Genomic DNA, 22,917 nt, shown 5'->3' on the forward strand with positions numbered 1-22,917 from the left:
AAAAATTGAAACATTCTTGCAAATACCACGTAGTGCCCTTCATGTCTGGCAGTTATATATTCTTGCACATGTGGCACGAACTCTGCAAACAACACTCATGCAGCACTGAGTAAAATGGGCTATGCATTTGACCTGACATATTGACGTAATGGCCCCAACTGCTCACAGCTGATTTTTGTTTTATCTAGGCTAGATGATTTAGGGTGGGCTATCTTAAACAGGTATAGACTGCACAGTGCTTGATTTTCTAGTAGCTTGAAGGTTGGCTTTTTTTTCATACAGTGATTGAATATCTCTGATGATGCCCCAGTGCATAATCCTGCACCTGTTATAGAGAGTCTGCAGTGGGATACATCCCTGGAAAAGTTTAACACTTACCTGCTGCTCAATTTTATTGCTGGAAGGCCTGATACTGCTGCAAGAAGAAGCCCCAGAATGGATGCTTAGCGTTATTTGAAAGTAGTAACACTTTTTGTTACTCAGTATTGTTTTCGTAACTCACCTCTTACTATAAAACACTACAGGCTCCTAGTGATACTACACCCTGGCTTTCTTGAGTTTGGAAGTTCCTTTCACAGTGAAAGCTCCTTTATACACACAAACAGTTTCTGTGTAATCGTTCATAATTTCTGCCAACTATTACCAGCCCTTTCTCATTTTCTTCCTCCATCTGCTTAATTTAATTTAGCTGTAATTTGTTGCTTCTTCCAAATTACCTTCATTCAATTAGCACAAGTGTCACCTTTCTGCTGTCCTTGTCCAAAAATGAGCCCACTGCAACTTGTCCAACCCTCAAGTCTTCATTACTTGCACATATTTGCTTTGTGTGAAGTGCACTCAGGTTGTTGTGCTGTATTGCTTGTACAAAACTTCATAAGTGTACTGCTGATCAGGGTAACATTTGGTTGCTTTTCCTTTCAAACAGAGGTGAGCAAATGGGAGAAAAAAAGATAATGGGAGAGGGTTTGATTCTATGAAGCTGGTTTGTCTGGATAAAATTGATATTGAGGAAATGCTGACATGATAATAATCAGTGCTTTGCAGAAGGCAAGGCATGTACCCTGACGCAGTATGTGGGCTTTATGCACTTGTCAGGAATTTGCAAAAAGTGCTTACAACTGACGAAGTCCATTGTATAGCGATGTCTGTCATTGTACCCGCATATGCTTGGCACAAACTGGCTCGGCTGGGGTCACTCTTTATGCATGGGAGCTAATGCAGATATAGCTGTTCTGCCATTTTACTGTTGCATATGAAAATGCCTGTGTTCATTCATAGTGTTTACAGAGCAATGTGATATTTTATCACAGGTACAAGCCCTGTTTTGTGGGGTGAATTTCGGCAGTTGTATTGTTAAAGGCAGCATTTCATGCATATGTTGTATGTGTAGCTAGGCCAGCCCAAAGTATCTATATGTATATCTATACAAAGTACACATTTGTCCGTAATATCACTTCTAATAATTAAGACTAATGTACATTTTATTTTTTTGTTTTACCTTGAGTTCATTGTTCTGCTGTGCATTTTGATGTGAAATAAATGATTGTACACCTTGTTACCTTTAGTGGGCGCAGTTCATTTCTGACACCGATTTATTCCAGGTAGCGAAACCCACAGTATCGCTGTGCGGGGAAAGCATTTCTCATCCCACGACACAGCTTGGCAGAACTCTGCGATTCCTCCTCCCAAGGCGACGCCAAATCCAGCGCACAAACTGTCGGTACGTGTACCTGCAACGACTGCAAAAAATAGTCGCTGCGTTATGATGGTGATGTGCAAAACACAAAAAAACTGTTAGTTACAGAACCCTGAATCAGTTTTTCCATTAGTTGTTCAATATCAAATCAAATGCAGTTTATTTTCTGTCAGAAAGAAATCAACGGAGGAGGCTCGAGCAAAAAGTGAAACGTGTTCACTTGATTGCGCTCAAGCCCCCTTTTACATGGCATGCAGTGACGACACATAGGTGGACATTATATAAAGCATACTCGTGGAATATGGAAATATGAAACAAAGCAAGCAAAACGTACAAGGTTAAACAATATAGAGTGGTTTTACAAAGCTCTCTTGTGGAACTTAAACAATTTTTTATATGTACAGCAAGTACGAAGACAAAACAAAATAAACTGTAGTAATTTACAAACAGAATGGAACGTGCATAGGTACATATTCATAAAGGCAAATGGTTTTGCAACAGAATTGCATGTTATTATTTCAGGTGCACTAATCAGTGGCAAGTGCCAGAAATTGAGGTGCCAGGCTAGGTGTACAGACAGAATAAGAGAGTATGTAGCGGTATTATGTAGGAAGATATAGTTTCATTACTTTCAGCCTTGCTGTCAGGATTGCGAAAATTTCAACCAGTCCTGAAACTTTAAAACTTGGTTCATATGAAGGTGGCTGCATTCAAACTGTATAGCTGCAAGTGAAATGGTGGCGAAGCTAGGTTTGAAGATCAAGACAAATGTGTAGTTTAATGCAAGAGACAAATATCATTGAAACATACAGCAGTGGAGCATGACAATATCGCAAGTGCCTCTCATATATGGTCGAACATGCAACATCCAGTTCCTAGTGGATCCCTGGTGCATTGACAGGGGCCGGTCTGTCTTCCAGTAGTGCCAAATATGCAAGTTGCAGTGCAAGTACAAACATGTTGCTGCTGGTAATGCACAGCGCACACTTGGGGATGTGGGCAGCTACTTCAGGGATTTCACGGCAGCACATAGACTCGAGCACGGTGTCCATGGCGCGACAGCGGCCACATTCACACCTAGGATAAACGTTATTATTATTATTATTACTACTACTACTACTACTATTGCAGCACGCAAAAATGCACTTCCAAGTCGTCGCGCCCGGAGCCGAAGGCGATTTCGGAAAGGCCGCTTTGTGCATGCATTGGCCACGTTTTTGCGAGTTTTCGAATTAGCGCACGCTCGCCGCGAAGCATGCGACAAGCGCAAGATCGTGTGTTTCACGGAGCACGAACAAAGAAATAAAAGAGACGAATAGCGAATAGAGGTGTGCGAATGGCTTGCTGGAGCGGCAAAATTATGACCCTCAATCACGCAAAGCCTACGGCACTGTACATATACGTGGGAGAACACGTGCAAACAGTTAAGAGAGAAATGGCATCCAAACGGCGTAATGGGTGCTCGCGACAAAATATATACGCATCATTTACGCAAACAGCAAAGACCGAGCTACAACATGCGGGGTTGCACGTGTTAGTGGCCTCGTTTAAATTTTGTCCGCGATATGCTTGACTGGTAGTGACTGACATAATGGCAGATATCGGGCACTGCAGTTGGGACGAAAACAAAGAGCAGCAAAATAACACAACAACACTGCTTACCAGTTGACGTTGCCTACACGCTCGGCGTCCGCTGGCACAACCTGAACTGCGTCGGGCCTGACGCCTGCCTCCTCTTCGGAATCGCTGGCCAGCGGGTCAGAAATAAAGTTGTTGTTGCCTCAAATACGATGGCACATACCCACGGTGGGGCATTGGCCAGGGTTTGGTGCAGATCCAAACAGGCAAACACTCATCCAAATTTATCTCAAGCGGTGTAAAATTAAAGTGGTTGTCGGAGTTCGCAAACGCGGCGTCTTCTTCATGGTCTGTGTCGTCCTCCGATGCCTCATAATCAGTGTCCTCGCCAAAATAAAATGATTCGCCTTCTGACCCGGAGCTATTCGCCATTAATTTGCGACTTGCCCTGCTCCCGTCTCTCCGTCGTCGGCGTGTTTACGCACGTGCGTGTCAAGCAGACGACGTGCCCATCGACGTCACGGTTTTCCGGGCCCACGTGACAGCGCATTGTCTGGTTTTTGACATCGTGTAACAACCTGGAAACTATGAACCGAAACCGAAACTCGTAGGTACAAATAGTACGATTATTAATTATGTAATACGAGTTCGTGCTTCTAACTTCGTGTACCATGCTTACAGAATCGCTACACATTATTTATAACTGAGGGGTGCAACACAAAAATGTGGTGTCTCTACCCATTTAAGACATCGAGCTTCGGTTCCCGGTGGAATCTTTACAAAAAAGTTCCAAATTGGATTGCTGGCCGCATGCAAGTCCGCCATGGTGCTCTCTGGAGTGGTCCAAGACGGCTGGGATTGATCAAATGGCGCCGCGGCAGAGACAGAGTCGCCCACTAAAGGCAATCGACCACACCACCACGCTCACGAGATGCGTTTTTGCACGCCTTCCGAGTATATAGTTCTGTTTTCCTGGCGTGGAAAAAAGTATTACTGAATACAAAACTGAAACTTCCGAAAACGCGTTCTCCCTGCCGCGTGTGGCTATTCGTTCGAGCCGAATACTTCGAAATTTCCGAATAACAAAAATTGAATCGAAGCGAATATCGAATAGCACATTATTCGTTCAACTATTCAAAATTATTGAATATTCGCACAAGCTTACTACCACCCACAGCCAGAAACGCGGGAAGATCTATGTTTTTAAGCGGAAGGCTGCAAATTGTACTGCGCTCCTTCTGCGCATGCTCCGAATTCAGCTCCTATAAAACAACGCGCGGAGGGGGACTGATTATTCGTAACGCTGTGTGCGGCGGTCGGTTACGGAGGTACGCGCGGTACTGAAGAATCGTCAAAAAAAGTTTGCGGTAAGTACATCTTCTGGATTTGGTTCACGTAACATGTATTCTCTCTGTCCTGCTAGCTAATGGTTCCTTAGATATTTATTATATTGGCCCCAGGAAATTTGAAATAGACTTTGGGAAAAAAAATCCTGAAAAACCGTTGCGCTCAACGGATGCACCGGTCTGAGTACATTTTTTTGCAATAAAAAACGTAGTTCTTAAGATGAATTTGAATATTTAACCTCCCGTAATGTCGTTATTGAAACTGCTTGCTTTTGCTGCGTGTTTCTCGCAGCATTTGCGCCGGTTGTCGTCTGAGAGAACAGGGACGCCCGCCCATGTGGTTTTTAGCATTCGAGTGTACATAGGTTTGATTCCTTGGTTCGCTAAGTTAAGCATTGCTGCTGACTCTGAAAGCGTTCAGTGTGTGTCTGGCGAGCTGTGTCTCGTTCTTCCGTTGTCGTTTTTGAGCAGCGGTCAGGTTTTGTTAAATTTGTAGTTGCAGCGGACTCTATTTCGAGCGCGGTTTTCTTTGTAAGGAAAGGAGCCCCTTCTAGGTGTTGTGAAATCAGCACTTGTTCTCAGTGTTCAAAATTTATCCTCGGCGAATGGAGAAACCGCTTGCGCTTGTGCTGCATCCCCAGCCTTTGCATCGATCGCCGTTTTTTTGACTGACGTTCGTCCAGGGGCTAGTAGCGTACACACGAACGTTCGTGCGTGCGTACGTTTTTTTCGTTCTCGTAGTTCATGGATCGTCGTTGGCTTGAAAACTGTCCGGACATTTTTTGCTCATTTGGTGTCGAACGCATTTCGTAAAGAAGTCACGGCGGACTTGAACTAGAGCGGGTTTAGAAGGAGCCCCCTTCTGCGTGGTAAGTGCGAACAACAGCGCCTGTTTTCATTGTTCATATAGCCTTCACACTGAACATAGAATTCGGCGACGAACATTCCGAATTTAATCAGATGCGCATAGTACGATGCATGTTATCGTTGATGCAATTTGTTTAGGCCGAGGCCCGACGCGAAACGCTTAATTCCGAGCAATATCATAACCCTCTCAGGTGCTGTGGCCACGTGTGAACGCGACCTAAGCCTCCTCATATTTTAGCACGCAATGCGAATTTCAGGGTGTCTGCCAACCATGAAAACTGCGAATTCTAAGGGAATCTGGATAATCTCGAACAACTCAGGGGATTTGTGCTTGTATCAGGAAAAATTAGCTGCAGTTCTACATAAAATGAACTAAAGTCGCGATAATGCTGCCTCGTGTAAACAATGCAGACTGGCATCGCACGGATTGTCCAGTGCGGCGTTAGTGTGGCCGCAGTGCGATTTTCGGTCACTGCTTTCACATGCGACACCGACACAACGAATTCGGTCGGAAGAACCGGCAAGGTTCTTTGATGCGTGTATAGGCAACCTATCATTAAACGCGAGAGAAATGTCACACGGAATGTGTTGGTAATTTTATGACCAGTGTATTTTTAGATGCAGGGCAATATTTCGCATGTTTTGATTAGAATAAACAGTTTTGCTTCCACCGCGGCAACAGCTCCCACGTGACCCCACGTCGCACGCCGTCTCGGCGCTCCCCAATGGTCAGTCGCAGAGCGAACACACCGACGCTGCGACTGAATTCCAACAGGACGGAACTCTATCGCAAGCCGTCGGCGACTAGATCGACGGCCCTCCTCAGTCGCAGACCGACAGAATTCGCAGTGTCGCAGGCGAATATCGCATGCATGTGAAACGGGCCTCACGCGGCCTCTCCTCGGCGACCGCTGGCCTCCAACGTTGTGCTGTCAAGTGGAGCATCCCAGCAAGGCGGCAGAAAGCTTTTCGGCGCCGGCGGCGCTTCCAATTTCGAAGCGTGCTACGCCGAGAGCGGACACTTTACCGCGCATCCCCGACGCTGTGGCCGACGGCAGAGCGCGCGCTTCCTATGGTTCGCGCGTGCGCTGTTCGACGGCCAGCGGCCTCCCCTTGTTTTTCTGCGTTTCCGAGTGGACAACTCCAACATGGCGACAGAAAACGTTGTGAACTTGCGATGGTCCCAAATGAACTTTTCCTCCCTTCGCATCTTCTAGATGGAAGCGTCCATTTCTGCCGGAGGGGGTGCATATGCAGGCGGCGCAGCTTTGGGAGAAAGGGAAATAGTTTCTCGCGCCTTTTCGTGAGCTGCCCACGCTAGTAAAGCAATGCATTTTGTCCGTACTTAGCTGCGCCGTTTTGAACCGACTTCGTTTAATTATTGCTGTAGTGCCGCGGCAAGCTGTGTGCGGCGTGTCAAGCATGACGGCCTTGAAGTGCACTTTCGTTTAGGAGTGGACGAATGCGAAACTTTGCGAGTTTGCAGCCTAGATTAGGCCCGTCGAAAGTAACCCGAACACAGCGTATACTGTGCGCTATGCAGAAAGCAGTTTTTGCTCAGCAACATGGGAAGAAGAGCGGTGACAATTCACGCTGAAAGTAAGAAGCACCGGCTGGCTAGTACCGGAGCCGGGACACCCTCTGTAGGCTCGTTTTTGACATCGCCGGTCACCATTGTAACCAATGCCGGGACACCCTCTGTAGCCCCATTTTTGACTCCGCCGGCCACCGTTGTGGCCAATTCCGGGACATCCTTTGTAGCCTCATTTTTGACACCGCCGACCACAGTTGTGACGAATGCCGGGTAAGTGTCGTCAGCTTCCGCGCATCCTTCAAGTGCTTCAACTACTGCGACGGACGTCCAACCCGATCGTACAGCAAAAGATATCTTGCATCGTGACTTGGAAGTCATAAATGCCTCAACGCTGTTATGACGCGCACATCACTCCGTGCTGCCTTGGCATCGGCTTCTCCGTTTCTTTTGACGTTCCCATCATCAGTTACAGCCAAGAAAATGCAGTTTGGCAAAGACAGGGTAGGACATACGGCAATGCGACCACGATTCGTACGTCTTCCGCGGGTAAATACGTCCCCAATCGCTTACTCTGCGCGATGCAGCAAAAGTGGAGGCGCAATTCGTACTTAGGGCCACGACGTCTTTCTGGTCGACCGTCGCCAGCTTCAACGCCGTCGTCAGTGGTTCATGAAGGGCTCTCTGGCTACATAAATGCGCGCAGAGTCGCGTTTTTGCTCGAAAGAAGCGCACAGAACACGCTGGACCACGATTCCAACGTGTTCCGCGCCCGTAAATGCGTCCCCAATCGCTTTCTCTGCAGCGGCGCCGCTTTCGTGGGCGAGGCCGACAAAATGGAGGTCCCGCGCACGCTTACGAACTCTTCTGAAACGCAATGGCGAAGTGGCCGGTCGGGCGGGAGCTCGCGATGGAGCGAAGAGCGGAAAAGCTGTGAAAGAAAAGAGAAAGAGGGGACTCGGCGAGCAGAAGAGCAGAGGAGGAGCGAGAATAGAGGAGGAGGAGGGGCGGCGCTGGGGCGAGGGGTTTCGGAACGCCAACGAGGAAATCGCCGGATATACTATTGTCTATGGCCTCGCTCCTTTCTTCAAGGAGAACCTCATATGGGAAGTAAGGCAAGCCTCTCACCTCATCGTGGTGTTTAACGAATCGTTAACATTGCACAAAAAGAGCAAATGGACGTGTTGGTTCGCTTTTGGTTGGATGCAGAGCAGAGAGTGAAAGTGCGCTACTTGACGTCATGCTTTCTGGGGCTCACGTGGGCGGAAGAATTGGTGTCCGCTTTTAAAACTTCCACAGATGGACTTCCACTTTAAAACTTCCACAGATGGTGAAACAACACTGAAGCATTGTGCACGAACTTGAGGTTGACTTTCCAGCGTTACTTTGAGGTCTGTCGCTCGGTGCCGACGTGAAGGCCGCGCATCTAAAGCCAAGTTCGGTGCTCGAAATACCGAATTTTCATCTGCCTGTCATCACAAAATGACTGCTGCTAAAGTCATGGACTACAGAATAATTCCCTGAAGCGTATATTGTCACAGCTAAACATTTCTGAACATGTCTAACGATCAGTTAGGAAAGGCAAACAAATGTACCAGTGTTTACATTCATGTATCAGCTTAAAGGTGCCATGGCCACAAATGTGGATGGGAATAAAATATGATTAAATATGAATATTTTTGCATAATTTTTTGCACAGCACTTCTCTTTAGTCTACTGATCGTCATTTACGCAAAAAACATTTTCCTTCCAGCAGATTTAATTATTGCCTGAAAGGGATAATTTACGTGTTGGGGACTTATTTCAACTTGCATGGTGTTGTCTTTTAGCGTGCTGAACTTGAGCCCTGCATTGCTGCTGCATCCACAGTTCGCTGCTGTGTAGTGCCCAGTTTCATAGCTTTAAAGTGTTGCACGATTGTTGCAAACTTCTATCATAATTTGCACATATGGGGGCCTTCTTCTACTAGTTGAGGGGAGTTTTAACATGCAAAGTTTTTCTTAGACTATAAGCGCACACATACTTCTTTTTTTCTCTTTTAAGATGGAGTATTATCCAAAAATTGTCACACTCAGAAGGAATGGAACTGGATTCTCCGTGCTCCCACTTATAACGGGACGTTGCTCGGTTGGCGGGTATGTATATTTATTCTACAGTTGTGGTTGTTGTATAAGGGATCACATTGTCATTGTGCTCAGCCTCGAAAGGTGGTCGAATTTCGACAGAGGCGAAATTCTAGAGGCCCTTGTATTGTACGTTGTCAGTGCCCGTTAAAAACCCCCAGGTGGTCGAAATTTCCGGAGCCCTTCACTATGGTGTCCCTCATAGCCGGATCAATTTGGGACGTTAAACGCCCATAAACCAAACCATCAAAACGAAAAAAATATATATACTGCTTTTGCTAGTTGTTACCTTGGAGTCTGGCATAATTACTCTGTGAAACCTGCATCCGAGATGAATGTGCAATGACTCTGGTGCTTGGCACATTATGACCCAAGTTGCTTCTGTGCCGTTTCCCCATATACTACTACTGCAGTGAATTTCGATCGCATTCTGCCTTAATATCGATGTCATGTTTCTGGGGCTCCGAAGTGCCGCAGGAATTTCTATTATCAGCTCACTTATTCAAGTTTCACTGGCCATTTTGGGAAAGGTGTGCTTTGCATTGGTATGTACCTACTACGAGTATTTAGGGTCACTTGATAGGAAGCATATGTTAAGATACAGTTGCTGTGTAACCCTAGTGAACATACTGAAAAAGCAGAAACTGGGCAAGTTTGTATTACATTTTTAATTGCAGCACGATAAACCAAGCACGCAGGACTTTTATTGTCTTGTCTCTTCATTCACCTCAGTGCATTTTGCAACAAATGTTCTGAGCAGCAACAGTTGCGGTAAACATTTAACAGGTATTATTATCACAAATTTTGGTGCTAGTTTTACAGCACTAGCTAGCTGTTAGGGAAAGGATCCCAGGCAAAGTGTGTTGTCGTGGTCGCCAAAAAGCGTCCGTGCAGCCAAGCGTGACCAGAAGGAGGAGAGTGGGACATGCACCATGCACAGGGTGCGACATCACGGAGGCAAGATCATGCAGCGATGCTGAACACAAAGTCCATGCCTGCACTAATTTTCTCAAAACAAACATTGCAAAGGTTCTGGGAAATGCATGTGTCTTGTTTGGAGTTATTTTGCGTCCTTGGAGCAGAGTCTGATGGGGACCCCCGGCCTGCATCGTCCTGTGCATAATGTATTATTGCATGGTATTGACACGGATTTTGCACGTTACCAGTTGTGTAATTACCATTCAATTTTTTTATTCGGTAAAAAGCAGGAAATGATGATAGTTTCTTGACCTTCAGCATTTAAAGTTGGCATTTGTTACAAATATGCCTTTAATAATGAATAATGACAACACATTATGCTTTAAGGGAGAGCTAATAACTGCAAGCAAGGACTATTTTCAGCTGTACAGGAAGAAAGTGCATTTTCTGTTCTGTAGCTTTTGCTGCCTTGCCAGAGAAAGTTGTCCTGGAGTATAGTCTCTGCACTGGTGGCATGAGCATTAGCATGTTGTGCACACAACAGGCATGCCCTGAAACTAATTCTGTCTTGGTTACTCTAGCGCTGCTGGCTGTGACATCCGCATACCGAGATCTGGTGCATACTGCTGCTTGTTCCTTGTGGGCAAAAATGAGCAGGTGATTATATGTTTCTGTTTACGAACAGTTGCTTTAATTCAATTCTGTGGAGACACGGCAAGGATTGATTGGTGTTTTAGTTGTCCCCACAGAACTTTGTGGACTAACATTTTGAATATAGAGCTGTTTTTGTGCACCTATTTGTCATCAGTATAGACATAAGACAGCAGTTAAAAATATCTCCTTTTGCTCGCTATGGTTCCTTTTATGCTGCAGAAGAAAGCGCTCTATGTATAAAATTTCCAAGCTTTTTAAAAATTAGTACTCTTTAGCATGTCTCATTTTGATGGGACTGCAATGCTTGTAGCGAATTTGAATCACTTTAGCAACTGCTGCCGTAGTCACTCAGTGGTTATTGCTCTCAGCTGCTGGCCCAAAAGACGCGGGTTTGATCCCTGCCGTGGTGGTCGAATTTCGATGAAGGTAAAATTCTGGAGGCCCGTGTACTGTGCGATTTCAGTGCCCGTTAAAGAACCCCAAGTCATCGAACCTTCCTGAGCCCTTCACTATAGCTTCCCTCATAGCCAGAGTCACTTTGGGACGTTAGACCTCCATAAACCAAAGCACTTTTGTGACTAGAAATTGCATTAAATATAGTATAGCTGCATTCTGCATATAGTACAGCATATTCATACCAAATTTCATTTAAAATTTCAACAAGTGCAAGAATGTAATGCACAAGCCCCGAGGTAGCATGAGAATGATGAAGAAAAATGCATACCAAGTGATTTAAAGTGACACTGGTGATGCAGCTTCTGGGGGCATCAGAAACACGAGTGTAATGAGAAATATGACTCTTCAACCTGAAGTGCTGAAAACTATGCCATGCATTAGGCCCTGTGGCACTGGTAATACCTTGCATTGTATGCATTATCAATAGCAGACAGGATACTACCATGCAACGAACTGCCTCAGATGAGGTGTTTGTTGATGCTTGTCAGACCTGCTCACCTGGAGCTTCAAAATAGCAAATGATATCCATTTCTTGCTCCCTGTGCTGTGTGACGACAGTGTGCAATCACTGAGCAGTTAAGGCGCTCAGCTGCTGAGCCCAAGGACGTGGGTTCAATCCCTGCCGTGGTGGCAGTGTTTGTATGGAAGAGAGAGAGAGAGATGGAGGGAAAATGCATAAGGCACTGTGTGTGAGGTCAGCGTTTGTTACAAAATCCCAGGTGGTCTAAATTAATCCAGAGCCCTGCACTATGGTGTCCCTCGACACATTTGTCACTTCAGGGCATTAAGCCCTGCAATTAACAGCTTGTATTGTGTGACTTGCTGAGTATTGGGGGAATGTGGGGTCTGTCTGATGTAATCTACGCTGATGATTGTAACAATTTTTTTTAGTAGAAAAAGTCTAATCGATATTCTACCACTCACAAGTTCAGTTTGTTTTCGGTTGCTGGAGTGGTCTGAGAATAACACCCTCTTAATAAATGAATCAAAAACAAAATGTTTTGTTCCATGCACCCGGTAAATGTGTAGAAATGCCAGAAAGCATTATCATTGGTCCATATAAAATTAATAGAGAGACATCTTTGAAAACGCTTAGAGTTGTTTTCTCTGAACACATGCTTTGGAGCGACCATGTCGATCATCTTTGCGCAAAGGCACGAGAGGTAGTTGGCATTCTCAGCAGAAATTGCTATTTATTTCCTGCCAAAATTAAACAGCTTTTATATAAATCCTTGCTCCATTCCGTGCTCAGCTACTGCATACTGGTGTGGGGAAACACCAGTGCACAAAATTTAAACAAGCTGATCTTTCTAGTAAAAAAAAAGCTGTTAAGGCAAAAGAAAATGTTCCATTCAACCCGCATACTAAACCTCTGTTCTACAAATGCAAAATAGTGAAAGCCGATAACATATACAAGTACAAACTAATAAAAATTTACACTAGAGCGATACAGGGCAAGTTAGATACACTGCTCTCACTCGCTAATCTCCACAAACAAGAATACGTATACCCTCACTGCCATAAACTGCCCTGGAAAGGTCCTGTCACGCACACAAGTTATGGCTGCCAATGCATTGAATACACGCTTCCCCACACACTCAGTGACTTTGCAAAGCAAGATATAGACATTTTGGCGCTTAACAAAGCTGACACAATGCCGTTGTTTGTTAATGACCATTAGTGTAGTTAGAGACTACTCTTCATACTTTCTTTTTCACTGTGATTTCTTTTTTTTCCCTTGTAAAATGAACAAAATATTGAACTGTTACAGTGCTGTCATTGTTCCCAGGATGGTTGGAGCTTTGTCAAGCTGCTATTGTGCAGCTTTTTCTCCTACCTCCTTTTTCGCCATGTATACATTATTTTGGTGAAAATAAATTGAATTAAATTGAAAATTGAATTGAAAATACTAGAAGATGGCAGTTGGTACCACTAAGGTGCTGTGCACTGACCTTTGCTGCATTAGCAAACCTTTAAGTTATATTGCTGGTACTCTACATTGATGTATGGTGTGCTTTGTACGGGAGCTAATTCTAAGATTTTCATGCAGGCACATATTATAAATTGCAGTGGCACTCCTGATCTCAAGCTCAATGGGAAAGATGTACACGATCATTCTGTCCTCAGCCATGGGGACATTGTTCAAATTAGTTATCGGAAGTTCCGCTTTGACTACGGGGAAAAGCGGAAGAAAGAAAATAGTTCTAAAGTTGCTGCTGCTTCTCATCAGCCAAAAGGTAAGGTACTTTACTTGACTGTGCAGAATTATACCTACTGCTTTATACAGACAGCATGCAAAAGTTTAATGGAAATGAAATTCTAGAGGCCTGTTTTCTCTGTAATGTCTGTGCACATTAAAGAACCCCAGGTGGTCGAAATTTCCAGAGCCGTTCACTGCGGCGTCCCTCACGGCCTGAGTCGCTTTGGGACGTTAAACTCCATAAACCATTACTACCTCAGTTATTTCATTTTATGCTATCATTACCATAGCATGCAATAATGACATTGATTAGTAATGGATGTTGAACTGTTAGTCAGGTTTGTTAGCTGCCCCTCTCACAGCTTTTATAACTGCCAGTGTAGACAGCAGGAGCTCTGCCCTCTGCCGTTGATAATGTGGTAGGTCTGAAAGGGCTAGTAGAATTGTAGCTGTCAAGTGAGTGGAGGAGAATGGATCCTGGGTGTTTGGGTGCTTCAGGTCACTTTAGTCTAAGGTTGCAGGTTTCCCATGAAGCCGGGACTGGTGGAAAATTCATATGTTGGGTGTGTGCAGAAAGTGTTCATTTGATGGAGTGTTGAGCACCTGGATATTCTTGCGAAAGTATTTCAGCGTCTTAAATTTTTGGGAGAGGAGCGCTCTTCAGTGATTTTACACTAGCATGATATGGCGGACAGTTTTCACTATGCATTTTAAGGCCGTTTAGTCTGCCATATAATTGTTGTTGGATATTGTGGTTATGCAGCACACAATTATTGTTTGAACAAAGATTTTGTGGCAGTACAGTAGTGATTTCTATTAGAGATGGGTCGCTCAGGAGTGAGCCGGATCTTCTGAGCCGCTCTTTTAAAAGAGCGGGTGAGCCGTGGCTCAGTAAAAGTGAGCGGCGGTTCTTTTGGAGATCCGGCTCACTGATCCATAGGACCATAGTCCTGCATAGTGATCCGTGCCGAACGGCGAACTGTCTGTTCCGTCAGAGCTGGGTCGCTGGGTCTTCTGCCGGGTGCGATTTGCGCGCCATCTGTTAGCAGTGCGAGAAAGCTGGTTTGTCGTTCAGTTAGCCATGTCGAACCGTCCGTCAGAGCTGCTGGGTGCGATTTGCGCGCCATCTATTAGCAGTGCGAGAAAGCTGGTTGAGTGAATGGGTCGCCCGCTCGCTGAACGAGAGATCCGGATCTCCAAAGGAGCCAATCGGCTCACTGAGCCGAAGACCCGGCTCTTCAAAAGATCCGGATCTTTTGAAGAGCCGGGTCTTTGGATCAGTGAGCCGTTTGGCTCCTTTGGAGATCCGGATCTTTTGAAGAGCCGGGTCGTTGGCTCAGTGAGCCGTTTGGCTCTTTTGGAGAGTCGCTCTTTTGGTGAACTGCTTCTCTCGTGCAGTGAGCCGTGTGGCTCTTTTGGAGAGGCGCTTCTCTCGTTCAGTGAGCCATGCGGCTCTTTTGGAGATCCGCTTCTCTCTCGTTCAGTGAGCCGTTCGAAGAACCGTTCAATCAGAGCCGGGTCTTCTGGCAGAGAGCGTATTTCTAGGCGAGTTGGTTGAGATACATTCCGAGCAAAAGAGCGCTCGCAGAGCTTGTCCTCGCTTTGTGTTGTCCTGCGGTGTTGTGTCTTCCTTGTTGTCGTCCGTTGTCTGCGAGCGCTGTTTCGCTCAGAATGTGTCTTCTGGCAAATCATTGGCAAAGGATGGCGCCGTTCGTTGACAGCTGTTGTTCGAGTGATGTCTCACGACTCCCACCGATCGTGCATCGTGAGCTGGTGCAACATTTCGAAGGTATTAGTAAAAATACCTATAACACGGTTATTCTACTAATGCACATATCGTTTTTTTTAAAGCCAAATAACTAAACTCTATAGCAGAGGTTACAGTGTAACCTGCTAGTTATTTGGCTTTCATGAAAACAAAACGATATATGCATCAGTAAAATAGCCGTGTAGTAAATTCAGGCATGGTCTCTTCCTTTTCTTAAGAGAGGAACAAGGCCTCTCCAGGCAGTGTTTGAAGATGGGGACGATTGTCGAATGCAGATGATGAAGAGAGGAAATATATCTACATAAAGGTACATAAATGTACAAAGGCAAACTGAGTTACAGAAGCAGATCTCACACAGACGGCCGAACTAACTGTAACTAAAAAAAGGTAATTCTCACACAGAGAACATACACTACAAGACCTTACTTATCGACCCACGTGTTAAAGCCTAGGTATATTTGCAGAATTACAAGCCACTGCACGGAGCCTCTAGCTAAACTAGGCAATACCGACTGGTGATTTGTAATGCATTTGCTTGCGTTTTTGTAAGTTTTATAAACAAAGAAATTAGAGCGGCCGTATTTCGAGGCCCGTCCTAAGTTTCGATAACCAATGAAGGTAGCCACGTCACGGGGGAGAGGGGGTTAGAGTGAGAGAATGAGGCGGGGTAGCAAGGGAGAGAAAAAAATAAAGAGCTAGAGACGCGCTTGAAGGAGCCGGTAGAATGCGGAAGGAAAAGAAAAAAAAAGTGATGGTCCCTGTGCCGCACTTGTGGAGAGAGGGAGTGGAAAGGAAAGAACCACGGCTCACTCGTTCTTTAAAGGAGTTGCTCAAAAGACCCGGCTCTTTCCTGAGCGACCCAAGTGAGCGGGCGAGCCGTTCAAATGATCCGGCTCACTTCAGTGAGCGGAGCCGTTCTGAGCCGCTCACTGAAGTGAGCTGTTTTGCCCATCTCTAATTTCTATTGCTGTGGGATGTCTTTTCTGCTGAAGGATGAATCCCAACATTAGAATGTAACAACTGTATTCGATTAGCGATGGCAGTGGACGAGCATACCAATGTTACGCACGTCTCGGTAGCGGAAGGAAGAAAGGCGCTCTTCCCAGCCGGGCAGCCTGTTTTTGTAGTCACCGTCAGTGATGCATGCCTCAGGTGACTCAGCATGTGGCCGTGTTACACTGGGCCAGATAATAACAAGGCGGACGCTGCACGGAACTATGTGCAGAGTGTATCGCCACATTGCTAATGGTCTCTCATGTCATGACTGCCAATTAAGCACCAGTTCAATTCAGGGTACAGCCTCTGAAGGGATTGGGTAGATGCAAAATATTTTTTTAGAAGTAATGATTTCTGTGCAGTCAGTGTTTGTTTCTGGCAGAGTTTATAAAGAATTTAAAACATTGTTATTTGGTGTGTAAGGCAACTTTATAGGTTACACACACTTTGTGCACTTGCTTGTAATTGCTGATGAAGGACCAAGCTCTTGGTCCTTTTTGTCACTGCTTGTTGCATCTAAGATGAGCTGCTTGATATCTTTAGACAACAAGTTATTTTGTTAAGAAAAAAGAATGGTTGGCTACTAGCAAGCATGTATCATGCATCTGCAAAAACTTTTTTTTAGCTGCAGGGGATGCTACACCTACTTCTAACAACAAACGCAAAAAGGCAAGTACAGAGCAAGCAGGTGCAGTTGCTTGTGAGGAAGGGGATGATGAGGAAGAAGTTGTACTACTGCAATCTGCACGAGACATATCACAATCTTGTCAGGAGTCATTGGAACACATGAGCGTCGTGGCAGAATCTCCCAAGGTGACTGTCAGTAAGCAAACCTTCCAATATTCAAGCCAAATATTGGAAATCAGTCGAGAAAGTGCGCCGGAGAAGGCCACTTTGCCTACCAGGAGTGGAAGGTCAAGCCAGACGTCTTCAAATGAGGGGAAACTAAAAGTCCAAGAGAAAGAGAAGGAAGCCACAGTAGGCTCAAATCAAAAGCCTTCTTCAAAGCCTTCAAAAGCCAAGAGGACACCAGCATCAAAAAGGGCGACTGCTGCAGACGTCACCACAGAACTAGAGAAAGCTGGCATGTCAGCATCAAAGAATCTGGCTTTTGACAACACAGATGTTACAGCGGCAGCATTTGGCAGGGCCACAAGAGCTGCCAGGCCCAAGTACGTGGGAACTGACAAAAGAACTGACGTGAAGATGCCAAGACAAGAAGCAAAACGCACAGTGAGCCCCTTGAAGACTTTAGAAGCTGAACAAAGGCCGGCTTCAAACAAGGAGCTTGGGGAAACGCCAAAACAGGAAGCAGCAGACACTAAGAAGTCTTCGAGAAAAATTCTGCAGGCAAAGACAGCACGGTCTACGAGGAAAGTGAATGAAGGGGAAGAGGCCCCTGAGCTAGGAACTGCAGGTGTGTCCCCATCAAAATGCTCATCTGCAACCAACGTACATGTCTTAGATGAACCTGCCAGACCTACAAGAGGTTGCCGTACTCGGGGTTCAAGAAAGGACATTGTAGAGGCCCCAAAAGAAAAGAAAGTAGACCAGCTACAAAGTACAAAAGCAACCAGAGCAGAGCATACTCAGGGTTCAAGGAAAGTTTGCAAAGAAGGTGAAACACTGCAAGATGTTACTGGCAGTAGCCTGGTAATGGCCAGTACTACTCAAAGGAAGGATGGGACATTTGACAAGCATCTGCAAGGGGAGGCATCCCCAACTAAAGAGGTCTCTGTCACAAGGAACACCCGTGCCAAGCGCAAGGTTGATTTGAAGGAAGAGTCCATAGCAGAAAAGCATACTACTGCTGAAGACTTAATTGGTACTGTTGCTGAAAAAAGCGGCGGCCACCAGCAGCGTGTTGCTTCGGGCGAGTATGCACCACAGGAGAATGATGTACAATGTTCAAACAGCGCGAAACAGGTCATTAATCCAAAAATCACCAGGGATAAAGAAGTGGTTGATGATGCCCCTGCTTCCCCAAATGTTGAGGTGGCTACTGTGGAACCAGCAAGTGCCGGAGGCAAAGCATTAGCGACAACCATGGAACCGAAAAGAAGCAAGCGGACGATGGCTGCTGTGAAAGTTGATGTGGCCCAGACAGCAAATGAGGCGACTCCAAGAAAGACCCGGGGAAGACGTGCCGAAGCACTCAAGACTGCCCTTGGTAAGCATACTGTTGAAGCCTATTCTTTTATGTGCTCATCTTATTGGGGTTAGTCCTTGTGGAGCAGTTCTTTGTTTTGCAGACCCGTAGGCAGATTTTGCTAGTGCTTTTTGCTTTTCAGTTCCAAGAATGCACATGCAAGTACTTGTGTGCTAGTGCTAAAATTGTTCCAAGTGTGCTATTCATGTTAATATCATGCATGATGTAATGCTGTGCATGTTTATACCTGATGATTCTTATTTTACAGGTTTATAATAAAAAAGCGACACTGATAGTCACATAGATGCTGCTTTCAGTGAGTGTATGTTGGGTTCGGAAGACTCTGGGTAACAAGGTAGTGGTCATGGTTATGGGACTAATTAGCCAAAATTTCCTAATTACTGTTGTGTCTGCACTTCATTTATTGCACAACTAAGAACATGGTACAATACTGACACACAACATGGAAGCCATGCCGCCGGCACAACACACACAGCGTCGATACGCACGCATGCAGCTTGTGTCCACAGTTGCCAACACACGCACGGTACGCCGCTGCTTTTGGCACACAACGCTTCCTCCCTTGTAATTTTTTACAAGTCCAGTTTCGATGGTGGGCGACCTGTGACAGGATCAGGGAGGCTCACGGGAACTGCTACCCGAGGAGTATTAAGTTTGTCTTCTGGTGCACTCACACATGGATCACGTTGAGGTGATGCAGATTTGTTTTCATCTGGAACACAAGCAGGTGATGTCTCGTTGTCCGGGGAGGTTTGCATACTGGGTAGGAATTCAGGTTCCGGATCCAGATGGCGTTTGTCGTCGGTGTAACCCTTGCGCAGTTGATCAGTGTGACGTCTCCAGGTTGTTCCTCCAACTTCCACTTCATATGATAGAGGCCCTGTTCTGGTTGTGATTGTTCCGGGCACCCATTTACTCGTACCCCTATAGGAGCGCACAGAAACTTCTTCCCCCTCAGAAAAGGAGCGCTGAGGCTTACTTGGTTGAGATGACCCTTGTTTCTCATACGTACATCCACTGGGTTGTGGGCGTAATAGTGCCAGTCGAGTGCATAGCTCGCGCTTGAGATAAAGGTTTGCTGGTGTCTCACCAGTAGCACAGTGGTGTGTCGTACGGTATACCAAAAGGAAGTTTGTCAACTTCTCGATGATGGATCCCTCTACTTTCATGGCCTTCATACTGTGCTTGAAGGACTGCACGAACCTTTCTGCAAGACCGTTCGTAGCCGGGTGACATGGCGCGCTAAATGTGTGTCGCACACCATTCTGCATGAGAAAGGTTCGAAGCTCTTCCAATGTGAATTGAGGACCATTGTCCGTGACAATGCGTTCTGGAATGCCGTGAGATGCAAACATAACGCGCAGTGCATCCACGGTGTGCTCTGCCATAGTTGAACTCGTCACAAGTATTTCAGGCCATTTTGAGAATGAGTCAACAGCAATAAGAAACATTTTGCCCAGGAATGGCCCTGCAAAGTCTAAATGAACTTGGCGCCATGGTCCACTCGGCACTTCCCACGGGTGCAGAGAGACCTTTGGTGGCATGTTGCTCTCGCTGGAGCACCGTGCACATTTCTTAGTGATGGCTTCGATATCGGTGTCAACAAATGGCCACCACACAAACGAACGTGTAAGCGCTTTCATTTTCACAGTGCCTTGATGTCCAGAGTGCAGGTCGTTGAGGACTGCTTCTCGCAATACAGCTGGAATGACAGTTCTTATGCTCCAAACAATGATGCCGTGGTGTAAAGAGAGTTCCTCTCTACACCTGTAGAATGGAAGGATTTCGTTGTCTTCTTGTTTGCACGAGTCCCACCCGTTCACAACATGGTTGCGGACTCTCGATAGCAGATGGTCACGCTCTGTGGCTTGTCTGACTTGACGAGCTGTTACAGGTAGTTGCTCCATTTGATTCAGGTAGAAAAGTTCAGATTCATCTGGTTTGTCTTCAGGACTGTCTGGAAGAGGAAGGCGTGACAATGTATCTGCATTGGCATTATCCGATGACTTGCGGTACTGTATCTCGTAGTCGAGCCCAGCTAGAAACAAGGCATAACGTTGAATGCGTGCTGCTTGCATCGCAGGAACACTGCTGGTTGGGCCAAAGATATGTGTCAGAGGCTGATGATCTGTGATCAGCTTGAAGTGTCTTCCATACAGGTATGCATAGAAGTTTTCTATACCCCAGACAATGGCTAGTGCTTCTTTATCTATCTGAGAGTACTGCTTTTCCGAAGCCTTCAAGGTTCGAGATGCAAATGCGATGGGTCTTTCACTCCCATTAGGCATTTTGTGCGAAAGGACTGCTCCGAGTCTGTGGGGGCCAGCATCACATGCTAGACGTACTTCCAGGTTCGGGTTGTAGTACACAAGGACAGTTTCTGAGGCTATAATCTTCTTTGCTCGCTGAAATCCCACCTCACATTCTTTTGTCCACTTCCATGGTGATGATTTCTCCAGAAGTGCATGCAGTGGTCTGAGAAGATTAGCACTGTCTGGAATAAACTTCCCGTAATAGTTCACAAGGCCAAGGAATGACCTCAACTCAGACGTGGACTTGGGTGTAGGGGCACGTATCACTGCCTTGATCTTGTCCTCTGTCTTGTGTAACCCAGTTCCATCGAGCTTGTAACCACAGTATGTTACAGAGTCTTCAAAGAACGAACATTTCTGGAGGTTAGCTCTGAGCCCATACTCTTGCAGTCTTCTGAGCACTAGCTCTAGGTTCTTGAGATGAGAATCTTCTGACTCACCAGTGACAAGAATGTCACCTTGAGTAGCATGGCACATTGGGATTCCCTGCAGGATTTGATCTATTGTTCTCTGCCACACATCTGGCGCAGGAGAGATGCCAAAAATCATTCTGTTGTACTGATACAGCCCTTTTTCTGTGTTGATGGTCAAAGCGGCTTGGACTCATCGTCTACTTCCATTTGTAGGTAGGCTTGTCTCAGATCTATCTTTGAAAACTTCTGTCCTCCTGCTAACTTTGCAAAGATGTCCTCAATGCGGGGTAAGGGATACTGGTCCACCACCAAGTGAGGGTTGATTGTGGTTTTGAAGTCTCCACGTATGCGGACAGTTCCATTTGCTTTCACTACAGCCACTATGGGCGTGGCCCAATCACTGTGATTCACTTTTGTCAGGATGCCGACTGCTTCCAACCGTTCAAGCTCAGTGTTCACTTTCTCCTTCAAGGCATAGGGCACTTGTCGTGGCCTGCAGAACTTCGGTTGCACACCACTTTGAAGACGCAGTTTCAGTTTGATGTGCTTGAGTTTTCCAATGCTATCATCAAATGCTATCGTCAAAGACGTCCCTGTGTTCTGAGAGGATCTTGTTCAGTTGATATGCACGTGGCCCCAGTTGGTTGTCAATCCTCAATACACTGCTCAGCTCGAGAAGGTTGAAACGATTAATCCAGTCTCTTCCAAAGAGCGGAGGTCCTGGAGTGTTGACTACAAAGAACTGCACGCGTTGCATTGACTTCCCAAACGTGACATTGGCTGTTGCCACACAGTTAGGGCTGAAGGCTTGACCAGTCAGCGTCTTGAACCGTACTGAAGTTCTCTCCAGAGGCAGATGAGAGAGATGCGCTTCGTACGTGGTTCTTGGCACAAGAGAATACTTGGATCCAGTGTCCATCTCCATTTCCAATGTTTGTCCTTCAATCTGTGGCTTCAGCCAGATCGGACTGCTTTTGTTCCCATCGTCGACATGTGCCAGAAGTTCAAATGCATCACTGTCTTGTTCAATGGCATGCACTTAACTGTTTGAAGCCTGCCTATTCTTGTAAGTAAGGCTTGACCAGCGTGGTGCTCTATTGGCGCCACTTGACTTGCTTTTACACGCGGTACTTATGTGGCCAACTTTATTGCACTTGTGGCAAACACTTGTGAGAAACTTGCATTTCGACGGTGGATGCCCCTTGCGGTCACACCTGTAACATTGTTGTGCTTCCTTCTCGACATGAGCCACGGAAGCCGGCACTTCTTCCCTGCTTTTGAATTCGGCGATTTCCTTCACGGCAAGTTCATGTGCTACTGCTTCGTCAAGGGCGTGCTCTAGCTTAACCTTTTTTGCGGTTAGCAATCTCTGCTGGACTTGCACGTAGCGAAGACCGCACACAAATTTATCCCGCAGTTCCTGGTCCAGAAATGACCCAAAGTTGCGGTTCTGTGAAAGCCGCCGCAGTTCTGCCATATATTCGTTAGCAGACTCACCTTCTCTATGAAGTCTCTTGTAGAACCGATGTCGCTCAGACGTTTCAAGAGGCACAGGTGAAAAGTAGTCTCCCAGGTACTTTTTAATGTCTGCGTATGTTTTCTCTGAGGGTTTGTTCGGCGTGGTCAGCTTGCGAAGGATAGCGTAAGTTTACGCTCCCATGCTTGTAATTATAGCCGCTACCTTCTTCTCTTCTGGTAAGCTGTTGAGCGCGAAGTATTCGTCCGCCCTTTCTATATACGACGACCAGTCTTCAACAGTGTCATTGAAACTGTCGAGTTTACCGATTAGCGCTGCTTGAGCTGCCATTGTTCTGCCCAGCGTAGGGCTTGCAGAGTTAGGCCTGACACTTTGTGTTTGTCAATGCTCTTCTTGCGGCTGCCAGTTACTG

At 46.0% G+C, this 22,917-nt stretch overlaps 1 protein-coding gene across 1 annotated transcript in view; it reads left to right on the forward strand.

The window, feature by feature from the left end:
* LOC144112404 (uncharacterized) overlaps window positions 1-22,917 on the forward strand; it is a 50,242-nt gene that overhangs the window by 13,016 nt on the left and 14,309 nt on the right. The window contains exons 7-10 of the mRNA XM_077645245.1: window positions 9,062-9,153; window positions 10,641-10,716; window positions 13,220-13,406; window positions 16,759-18,303. Of these exons, the coding sequence (XP_077501371.1) occupies window positions 9,062-9,153; window positions 10,641-10,716; window positions 13,220-13,406; window positions 16,759-18,303 (1,900 nt within the window). The remainder of the gene's footprint in view (window positions 1-9,061; window positions 9,154-10,640; window positions 10,717-13,219; window positions 13,407-16,758; window positions 18,304-22,917) is intronic.

The sequence above is a fragment of the Amblyomma americanum genome, unplaced genomic scaffold (genome assembly GCF_052857255.1).
Source record: "Amblyomma americanum isolate KBUSLIRL-KWMA unplaced genomic scaffold, ASM5285725v1 scaffold_93, whole genome shotgun sequence".
In the NCBI taxonomy this organism is placed as follows: Eukaryota; Metazoa; Arthropoda; class Arachnida; order Ixodida; family Ixodidae; genus Amblyomma; species Amblyomma americanum.